Genomic DNA, 12338 nt, shown 5'->3' on the forward strand with positions numbered 1-12338 from the left:
ATCCTATATATGGCTAAGAGTTGGCCTAAAAATCCTTTGGTATTCATCTTATATATGGCTAGCGTTCTTTCCGTCTTGGCTAGAAGTCTTTTGGTATACATTATGGGATCATGATTAGCTCGAAACCAAAATAATGAGCTATATATTTGTTTTAGTGTCGGAGCACAAAATCGTATTGTTGCTATTGATGTCACATGCAATTGTCACGACTTAATTAATTTGTAACATGCATAAAGTCGGTCTCAAGTTTAGGAGTGTTGTAAGGTCACAAATTTAAAACAACACGGAACACCACAAGTTCCTTGGCATCTTCGTCTATATATACCCAACATTCCGGCAGTTAATTCATCAACTTTAGCTTTATTCTTTCTGCTCCCATTCAAGATAATAACACACAAATCATGCAAATTCTTCACATGAACAAAGGAGAAGGAGAGACCAGTTACGCCAAAAACTCAGTGGTTCAGGTAAGTAGGTAACCCTACATAATCAGTAATCAAAATCTTTTCATGAATTTACGCTGTACCTACAATTTACATCAAGAAATGATCGCAGAAGAAGATAATATCAGTTGCTACTTTAATGGTGGAAGCCGCCATTGTTAATATCTTGAGGGAGATACAGCCGGAGAGCATGGGGTTTGCGGACCTAGGGTGCTCATCTGGACCCAACTCCTTGACCGTGGCCTCTCAGATGATCCATGCGGTGGATGCTACTTGCCATCAGATGGGTCGATCTTTACCTGAACTAAAGGTGTTGCTGAACGATCTCCCTGGCAATGACTTCAACCATGTATTTGAGTTATTGCCAGAGCTTTACAGGAAACTGAAGGATGATTATGGTATTCATGAAGGCTGTTACGTTTGGGGTGTGCCTGGTTCGTTTTACGGCAGGTTGTTTCCTGTCCGGAGTCTTCACTTCGTCCATTCTTCTTCGAGCCTCCACTGGCTCTCTCAGGTTTGGTCTTAATTTAACAATGCAAACTTTGATCGTCGAGTAAGGTTTGTTACATAGAAAGAATATATGTAACTAACTAGGTCATGGTATACAAACGTACATATTCTAATAGACCAGACAGAAGTATTTTGATCGTCGAGTAAGGTTTGTTACATAGAAAGAATATATGTAACTAAGTAGGTCATGGTATAGAAACGTACATATTCTAATAGACCAGACAGAAGTATACGTCGTATACGATGAGAGACCAAAAAATGTAAAAGTTTTGATTGCAAGGACCAGAAGTGTAAAAATGGCTAAAGAATTAAAGGGGTACGTAGGAATTAGCAACTTTTGTGGCCAAACTTTAAATATTAAAAGGTTCCAAAAAAGTGTAAAAATATTGATTGCAAGGACCAAAAGTGTCAAAATGGGTAAACAATAATGACCAAAGTTGCCAAAAAACATCCAAATTTAGTATTCCTAACTTCCAACAATAATATAAGGACCAATTCTGCCAAAGAAATACAGGGACCGGATATGTAAATCAAGGGACCAAACTTGGACAAAGTATCCCAAATTTACTATTCTTTTCTTCCACAACTTTAATATATATATAATAATTACTTTATTACTGAAAAAAAAAACTTCATTAGTAAAATAGAGAAACCGACGATGTAGTGATGTTCTTGATTTTGTCCATTAATTAGATTGGTAATATAATTGGTAATATATGTAAAGATTCCGAAATTAATTTGATTAGGTACCAGTAAGTTTAGGAGCCGGTGCTGGAACCCATTTGAATAAAGAGAAGATATACATATCCAAGAGTAGCTCCGCGAGTGTCATAGAAGCATACCAACAACAGTTTCACGAAGATTTCTCGTTGTTCTTGAGATCGCGTGCCAAAGAAATGATTATCAAGGGACGAATGGTTTTGTCATTCATGGGTCGGATGTCTCCTGATCCTTTTGCAGACGAGGCTTGCTACCAATGGGAACTTCTAGCCCGTGCTTTAATGAGCTTAGCCTCCGATGTATGTACATTTCTCCCTCTTAAATACACTACTAAAAATTGATGCATCAACCACATGTTCAATTTGTAGCAACATTGGTCCATTAGCAACAGATTAAGACATGTTTTTATTGAAAGAATTGCCACGGAGTTAGATACGTTGTTAATTTTCAATCAATCAGTCCCTAATTCCTATTTCAGTCTGTGTCTAATGCCAAAAATTCTAGTAGTACGTAACATGCATGCACACCAGATCTTCGGTTTTTATGTTATACTAAAGAGTTAGTATGTATATATATATTGTTTTAGGGAATTGTTGAAAAGGAGATGATAGATTCCTTCAATGCTCCTTACTATGCACCTAGCCCGAAAGAAGTGGAACGTGAGGTCGACAAAGAAGGATCATTTGTAGTGTGTGGTGTTAAAGCGTTTGAGATAGAATGGGATGTTAGTGACTCGAGAACCCTTAAGGAGTCAACTGGCGATCGAGTGGCTAAGACTATTCGAGCAGTGGTGGAGCCAATGTTGGAAAGTCATTTCCATCTTGGGACTGACATGATGGATGATTTGTTTCGAAGATATGCTACAATCATCGATGATTGCCGTTCGGAAAGAAGATTCAAGTATACTAATTTGGTTATTTCTTTCATAAAAAAGGGTTGATCACAATGTGTCCTCTGTTTGTCTTGGAATTAAAGGAACTTATTTTTCTTTAAAAACAAGAAATAAATTTACAAACCATCAATAATTAAATTAAATAATACAAAATCATAATTCATAACTTATCAAAAAGTCTTCTTCATTATTGTAGACTCGGGACCACAATCTGACAACAGTTTCGAATATCATGTTTTTAAAATTAACTTAATTGGAATAAGAAAATGTATCAAGAATTGTACAATAAAGTTTGCAACATGTAGATGGATCATTCAGTCTCAGTCCTTTCACATCATCTATTTTTCTCGTGTTAAATGTTGTTTATGTATTTGTTCATATTCACTACAACAAAAAATTCAATTTAGCTATAGAAAATTTTCATACTGAAATTCTATAGCTAAACCTAAATAAATATAGAATCTACTATGAAATTTGTCAATGAAATTCAGTAGTTATATTTCTTGTAGCAAAATGTACTTTTTACATAATTATAGTTCCGTATCAACTTTAATATGATGTTTATTTCATTGTGCGCAATTCAAGTTTCATTGCATTTCTTTAGCAAATTCGGTAACAAATTTTCCATAACAACCGTTTCGTAGCAATGGGTTCCATAACAACGAGTTCATTGGAAATTCCATAGCAGCCAATTCTGCAGCAAATTATATAACAATGGTTTTCGCACTACAAGGAAAAAGATAATTAGTGGCGACAAAAGTCGCCGCTAAAACGTCGCCGCTACTGCTTCATCGCTGTTGATCAACTTGTCGCCGCTAATGAGAATTGTCGCCGCTAACGAGTTTGTCGCCGCTAATTACAAAACAAACATCCGATTAAATATCAAAAGTAATAATGTTGTCGGTAATAGTGTCGCCCGGTAATTACATAACATCTGATTAAATATAAAAAGTAATAATGTCGCCGGTAATAGTGTTGCCGGTAATTACAAAAAACAACCAAAAAATTTACAATCTAACAAGTAGCAAAGCGTGAAAACAAGTGTAATATGCAAATAAAACTCATCCCTACATACCATCATCTTCGTTTCCTCGATTATTTTGGGATTGAAAAAACGAATAAAGCTCATCCCTACATGCCGGGTCGTTGAGCATTGCACGAAGATTTTCCAACTGTATAATTAATAACAACATATATAAACTTATAAGTTAAATTATCAAACATAAACAAAAACTATCAAAGTACATTGTTATTTTTAAATTAAGACAAAAAGCCATACATTGCTATTTCTTGCACTTGGGACAAAAACCCAATTACCAATGCTTTTAGCAAATAATCACCACAAAACCAAAATCACCAAATCAACATGCATTTTATGATGCTAAAGTAGATTGTTATTTTTAAACTAAGACAAAAAAAAACCAAAGTACGTTGTTATTTTTTGCACTTGGGACAAAAACCTAATTACCAAAGTTTTTAGCAAATAATCACCATAAAACCAAAATTACCACATCAGCATGCATTTTATGATGCTAAAGTAAATTGTTATTTTTAAACTAAGACAAAAAGCCAAAGTACGTTGTTATTTTTTGCACTTAGAACAAAAACCAAATTACCAAAGTTTTTAGCATATAATCACCACAAAACCATAATTACCAAATCAGCATGCATTTTATGATGCCAAAGTAGATTGCTATTTTTAAACTAAGACAAAAAACCAAAGTACATTGCTATTTCTTGCACTTGGGACAAAAACTCATTTATCAATGCTTTTAGCAAATAATCACCACAAAACCAAAATTACCAAATTAACATGCATTTTATGATGCAAAAGTAGATTGCTATTTTTAAACTAAGACAAAAAAAACCAAAGTACATTGCTATTCCTTGCACTTAGGACAAAATCCTAATTACCAAAGTTTTTTGCAAATAATCACCACAAAAAACAAAAGTAAATTGTTTTACCTGTGATGGTTGTGATGGTTGTGGTGATGGTTGTGATGGCTGTGAAATCGGCAGGAGAGCAGAAGGTTTACGGCCGATGTCTCTGATATGGCCACGTCGCTCTCCTAATACTTTCTCAAAAGCAGCTCTTTCTTGAGCGGGTGTTAACTCACTTTCACCTTGGGTTTGTTCTAAGAGCTCTTCGACTAACCGATTATGTAACTCCCAAAAGTGAGTAACAATTAAGTATAAATAAACATTTAATTATATGATAAAATTATAATTAAATATTTACATATTGTTGTTCCGCCTCAGCAGTAACAAATACACCATTCCTATCGGTATGAGCTTTGCAAAACGTTTCCACTCTCTTAAGGTTCTGTTTAAATTTAAAAATTAGATTATATTTTAAATAAATAATTACATGTATCGTACGTTACCTTCTTATAGCAAGTACTGCTATACGAGCGACCCCCCACGACTCACATTTGTTTGCATTTCACAGACTTTTTTGTTCCTGTCGGAAGCAATTATGTGTTCGTCCGTTTGGAAATACTCAACTGCTTTCTTCCAGTTATCAACTTCTATACCCTCTGGAGGGTTGGCTAATGCTCTCGGGATATCTTCATACCCTCTGACTAACATAAAGTATTCTTTTACGTCAGCTTTACGTTCTCGATAACCTTTTAACAAAGCTGCTTGAAAACTCTCTGTCAACATATTAGCTTGTACATCCTGGTACATCTGATCCAAATCAAACTTTGTCTATAAAAAAAAGTTAACCAAGTAAAAACCAGTTATAGTTAACCATATAAAATAATTTTAAATAAATAATTACCCCTAAATGTTGTAATACGGTGTCCTTTATTACAGGGAAAACTTTTTTCCAAGTCCATTTATCAAAAGGGACCATTTGCCACATTGTTTTTCCAACTTCTCGTGAAAACATGTCTTTCGGCTCTCCTACGGGATCAAATGTTATATCCCTATCATATTCCATGCTAATCGGTTTGGCCTGATTCCGTAAGATCGCTTTTTCAAGCTTTATATTTTTAGCTTTTCCTCGAACTTTCCTGCGTGCACGTTGCTCAACTACAAATGTAATTAAAAATTATTATAAACGGTATTTAATTTATAATAACTGAATAAAAATAATATATAAAAATTCATAATAAGACTTACGGTCCTGCTCGTGATCACCAGCACCTCTACCACCTGGGAGAGGTGGGTCCTCAGCTCCATCACCCCCATGTCCACGACCCATAACAGCAGCCATGGTATACACAAACAAAATCCATATTGACATCATTTCCTGAAAAGTTATAAGATATACAAATACAATTTTTATTACAAATACACATTACATAGAAATAAACATTTACATAGGAATAAACATTTCTATTTAAACTAGAAATCCAAATAAAGTTCATATTACAAACACGTATTACATAAGAACTATTCTAATCAGAATCTTCCACATTTTTTTGGACATGCATGAGATCTATGTTGTGTTTCAACTGTAGAGAAGACCAATACCCGAGTTCGAAGAAAATGCTTCGTTTCGACCAGTTCAACTCGTAATCTTGCAGCTTTGGCTCCCCACCTCCATGCTCAGGATGTTTACCCGGTTTACGAGTTAGTAGACGACCTAGTTGCTCTTGTATGTCGTCATTACTAAAGTGTCTCGGAGCATGTCTTGTCTCTTACATCCCGTTAAAGTCCAACCTCTTTCTTAACGAATCATTAGCATCTAGGAAACGACGATGACCGATATATACGACTTTGTTTGTTGCAGGGTACGAATAAGTGTCTTCATTGAAAGTAGCACATGCTCTATACCCTTTCCCACTCCAACCTGATAGACTACTACGAGCTGGACAGTCGTTTATTGTCCACAACAACATAGCTCTCATCATGAAGAATGTGTTTGTCGCCGCATCTTTAATACGTATGTCTGAGTTCCACAAATGTTTAAGCTCTTCCACCAACGGCCTAAGGAAAACATCCATATCCTTACCAGGAGCTTTCAGTCCGGGAATCAACAAAGTCAACTTGAATGATGACTCTTTCATACAAAGCCAGGGTGACAGATTGTATGTGGTGAGTATGACCGACCATCTGCTATGTGGATTACACATGTTTCCAAATGGATTGAAACCATCAACTGAAAGACCTAGGCGTACGTTACGGGGTTCACTCGAGAAGTCGGGGTATTTTTATCAAAATCTTGCCAATGTTCCCCATCAACAGGATGACGCATCACACCATCTTCTGAACGTTCGGTACTATGCCAAATCATATTTTTGGCAGTGTGCCTCGAACAATATAAACGTCGTAGTCTAGGGGTCACAGGAAAGTACCGTAACACCTGATGAGCTACTTTCTTACCCTTGGTGTTTTTATCGATCCACCGGCTCTCTTTACAAACGGGACAAACTTGCAATGAATCGTGTTCTTTCCAAAAGAGACAACAAACATTTTTGCACACATGTATCGACTCATACCCCAGACCAATAGACTTCAGTTTCTTTTTGGCTAGATAATGTGAATGGGGAACCTTTTTGCCTTTGGGAAATACTAATTGCAACAACTCAAGGAGTTGATCAAATGAACTATCAGTCCATTTGTTGTTCACCTTGATATGCATTAACTTTGCTAGAAACTCAAGGGAAGAAAAGATGCAACCAGGATACAATTTAGTTTTCACTTCTTCCAACAAACTGTGCAAAATCATCATCCACACCGCTACCCCTTGTATTAGAGGTTCCTTCATCAAGGTTGGTATCATTTTCTCTCGACTCCCACATCACATCTTCGATTAAATCGGCCATTTCGTTACTTGGCAAGACGACTGGAGGAATAAAAGATTCACCATGATAGATCCAAATTTTGTACGACTTACTGAAACCATTTATAAATATATGGCGTTCCACTGTAGTCGGGTACTTGAAGTAACAGTTATCATATTTTTCACATGCACATGTGGTTTTACCATTACTATTAAGGTGTGATTTGGACTTCTCGATAAAAGCTTTGAGTCCTACTTGGAACTCGGGATGGTTTCGATATGGATTAGTAGTCCAGCTTTTATCAATAGACATGATGTTGCTGAAACATAATTTTGGGTTTAGAGTTTAGTATACAGAATTAGCATTGTTTTTTTTACAATCCACATTTTTTTTACAATTAAAAAAATTAAAAAATAAAAAATAAAAAAATAAAAAAAGTAAAATTAAAATTTTTTATTTATGCGTTTTTTTTAATTAATTTTAATTACAATTACTTGTAATTTATATAGGCAAAAGTTGTAAGTATTAAATAAAAGGGTCAAAGATCCAACGAATCAATTTTTTCCACACGTTTGTTTTATTTATAGTAGATGTACAAATACACCCATGGTTATTGAAAAAAAATTGTTTGTTTCTTTTAATATGTTTAGCAATTAGTTTTTAATGAATAAAATATTAAATAAAGAAAAATTAATAATTTGGTATATCCATAAAAAAACATTTCTCACTATTGTACATTTTTATATATTTTTTTTATTTATAACATTTTTTGTTTTTTTTTTCAATTATAGCATTGTACTTTAAACAATTATATTATGTTGTTGTGTTGTTCTTTTTTACCGTCGAGATTAAAAAATATATATTTTTTATTTATAACATTATATAAATATGCTGAAAATAAAAAATTTAAAAACTAAAAAAGACATGAAAATATAAAGATGAAACTATAGAAATATAACATTATAAGTTAATTTGAATATTATAAGTTAACTATAGAACTTATTGGTTAATTTGGGGTTAGCTTGGGAACAAACTAGAAACTTTCTAGCATTCGTATATAAGTTTTTAAACAATTTTATAACATTCTTTTTGTGTTTTTTTTCCAATTATAACAATAATTTATTTTTATTTTTTTCAATTATAGCATCCTACTTATACCAAAACCACATACTTTCACATAATACATAAGAGCATGAAATTCACATACTTTCACATACATATACCACATATACACCAAATACAAATACATGCACATACACATATAATAACATCCTACTTAAACCAAATACACATACTTTCACATATATAGATAATAACTTCCTATTTATACTAAATACACAAATTTCACATTCATATACCACATTTATAACAAACATACATACATTCACATACACACACAATAACATCCTACTTATAACAAACACATATAATTTCACATATATAGATAATAACATCATATATACTTCTACCAAATACTCATATACCACATATACATCAAACACACATAGATTGGCATATATACACCAAATTCACATAGATTCATACAAATATCAAATATACATACATATGACAATTTTCACATAATTGATACAACTACACATAGCTTGCAATTAAACTCAAATTTCACAATAAATTGAAATAATAGAACCTGTAGTGGCGGAAATCAACGAATATGTCGCCGGAAAAATTGGTCTTCACCCGAAACTACCCTCACCCGTAAACCCAAAGACAACACTACCAAAAACACTGAAATTGAAAAATAATTTGCAATTAATCATCAAATACAGCTAGAAATCGAAGTTAACATACAAAGACAAAGAGATATAAGAACTTCAACTTACCTTTCTTCCCGAGATGGAGCTAGAAACCGCGTCACAGGAAGCCCTAACCACCCTTGATCCCTACGCTCACACAATGTGGGAAGATATCTTGTTGGAATCAAGGAATCGATAGCAAAATGGGGGCCGATTGGAAGAGCAGCAGCGTAGCAGCGTAAACAGATGGAAAAATGGAAGCAAAAGAGCAGATTGCGTGTGTGTTTTTATCTGCGATAGCCTTTAGCAGCGACGCTTTTAGCGGTGACAATTTGGGCTTTACCGGCGACACGAATCAACAGCGGCGACAATCTGGAGGGAAGGGTACCGCATCATTTTTTAGACCACTATTGGTGGCGACTTTTTAGACTTTTAGCGGCGACAAAAATGTCGCCGGTATTAGGTTGGTGCGGATAAGAGGCCCCAACCGTTGGATCAAATACTCGATTGAACGGCTGAGATCTATCAGAGGGGGAAACGCGGATTCGGGTGAGAAGTCTTTAGCGGCGACACAATTACCAGCAACGAGGGCTTTTAGCGGCGACAAATGGTAGAGTCGCCTCTAAAAGGTGTTGTCGCCGGTAATTATGTCGCCGCTAAAGGCATAGTTCCTTGTAGTGTTCGTATAAAAGTTTATAGCAATTTGTTTTGTAGCAATATTAAATAAAATCAAATTATTCAGTTATACTACCTGTAGCAATGAATACAAATACTATCAATATAAATTCAAAAGTTACAACGGTTTTTATTAGAAACATAAAGAACTATCCAATACATCAAAAACTTAACATAGTTCAAAATCAAAAGTAGCTTAACCAAAATACTAAGGCTATAATAAATAAAATTAACAATATACAATTTAATTCTCCTTTGCATAACCATATTTAGCAGCTGCAAAAATATCTTAGCGCATCTGAGCAATCTGTAGACCCTAAGCAAAAACAAAAAGAAATTAACGCCCTCAAATTAATAACAACGATGAGATAAATGGTATAATAATCAAGCAATGCAGAGAGTCTCATTTTAATTGTATGTATGTCGTAAACTTTATTGAATTGGTAAATAGATATAAAAATATTTACACAACTTTTTCTGAGTTTCCGCAAAAACACTTTCGGCATATCATCTAATGTCATTAAACAATCAACAAACAACAAAATATAGAGAAAATTAAGAAAAATAGACAAAATGGAGGAGGCCTTTTACCAAAATGGACATCTTTTATACTTTAAATTTTCTTTTCAGAAAAGAGAAGATCATAAATTCGTACTAGTAGCGTCATATTTGGTAGAATCTGGCTCTTAAAATTGGTCGATGCCTTTGCCTTTGTACTACTTTCAAGTAGGAATAATTGGTAATGGTTATGTTGTTGATATGGTCTTAAAGCTAAAACAACATGAGCAACAATGTTGATGCATTAGATAAACAACATGCTAGGACATTGTTGTTATCTTGTGTCATCATTCAAATTCTACCTCTGCCTTTGTACTACTTTCAAGTAGGAAGAATTGGTAATGGTTATGTTGTTGATACGGTCTTAAAGCTAAAACAACATGAGAAACAGTGTTGATGCATTAGATAAACAACATGCTAGGACATTGTTGTTGTCTTGTGTCATCATTCAAATTCTACTTTATCATATATATATATATATATATATATATATATATATATATATATATATATATATATATATATATATATATATATATATATATAGAGAGAGAGAGAGAGAGAGAGAGGTAGGTTCAAATTTTTTTTCATATCTATTGTGTGCTAGAACGCACCAATAACAATTTAGTATTAATTATATGTATATTAAATGGTATCCATACTTATAATTCATTTTTATGGAAACTAATAAAATTCTTCATTAATGTCAACAATAATATTATTTCACAATAAATTCATATCTAGAAGAATGAGAGTATCTTCCAGCAGAATGAGAGTGTATTCTAGTAGAATACACTATCGTTCTTCATATTCCATGCAACTTTATTGTATTTTAAGTGAGTGAGTCCTGAAACAAAATACGAACTCATATATAAAAACCTAGAGGCGAATTTATTCTGAAAGAATGTTATTGCTGACATTAATGACGGATTTAATTAGTTTCCATAAAAAGAAAATTATAATTATGGATATCATTTAATATACATATAATTATGGAAATCATTTAATATCTATATTTATTTAATTAAATAATTATTTAATTTACTAAATTCCTATTGGTGCATTCTAGCACACAATAAATGTAAAAACAAAATAACCTAGCCCTATATATATATATATATATATATATATATATATATATATATATATATATATATATATATAAGTTCAATTGAGAAAATAAAAAAGGTTGAGAATGAGGGAATCATTCTCAGCCACTCATTTAATCTAAGCATAAAAGACACTGTGGCAAACTTGTAAATATAATAATAACCTTCAATCTCAAATACGTAACATCGATTTCTTTGTTGAATACTCCGAGTTTGAATTTCCTAGATTCGCAAACGAACTCAGTTGGAACGGAATTTCTTTGTTGTTCATGAAATTGGAATTGGAGTTCTGGATTCGCAGTCACAATCAACATTGAAGGACTCGGAATCAGTACTCACAGGTTCCTAATCGGATTTTCGGAAATCAAAATCAAAATGTGAAATCGATCAGACATAGGATGTCGCATCTGAAGTCGGAAGCTTTTGAAATTGGAACATATATTCTAATCGGAACACTTCGCGGCTTGATTAACAGTATTACAAAGAAATCTGGAATCGGGATTTCAAGGTTTCAAAATTGAAATCGGAATTTTTTTTGGAATGAAAAGAAAATCAGAATTGCACGCTTCAAAGTCGAAATCGAAAGTATATGATGATTTGGAATTAATAACTTGAATTGGAAGTATCATGTTTTTAACATTTTTAAAAAAGTTAACTTGTATGCACTCCAACTGTTTGATGAAATGCATAAACTAAATCACCACGTTATATTCACATATGAATATGTTTTCTGACCTGAATCAGTATATGATTATTAAAACAAAAAACAAATATGCAAGTCTGTATGTTATTCATATGTGAATAACGTATAAAAATTATATATATTTGTGAAAACACCTTGTAATATTCATATGTGAATATAGTGTGTGATATTCATAAGTGAATATATCATCTTATATTCACAAGTGAATATAGTATGTAAAATTCACATGTGATATACCATG

The 12338-nt window shown here is 33.2% G+C and overlaps 1 protein-coding gene across 1 annotated transcript; it reads left to right on the forward strand.

The window, feature by feature from the left end:
- Positions 1–363: 363 nt before the first annotated feature.
- Positions 364–2742, forward strand: JMT (jasmonic acid carboxyl methyltransferase). Its single transcript, XM_079041569.1, has 4 exons — positions 364–467; positions 556–957; positions 1700–1972; positions 2260–2742. Exons 1-4 carry the CDS (start codon positions 402–404, stop codon positions 2611–2613), a joined length of 1095 nt encoding a protein of 364 aa, XP_078897695.1. The 5' UTR covers positions 364–401; the 3' UTR covers positions 2614–2742.
- The last annotated feature ends 9596 nt before the right edge of the window (positions 2743–12338 follow it).

Source organism: Lactuca virosa, chromosome 1 (assembly GCF_052849685.1).
Source record: "Lactuca virosa cultivar CGN04683 chromosome 1, Lactuca_virosa_CGN04683_v6, whole genome shotgun sequence".
Classification (NCBI taxonomy): Eukaryota; Viridiplantae; Streptophyta; class Magnoliopsida; order Asterales; family Asteraceae; genus Lactuca; species Lactuca virosa.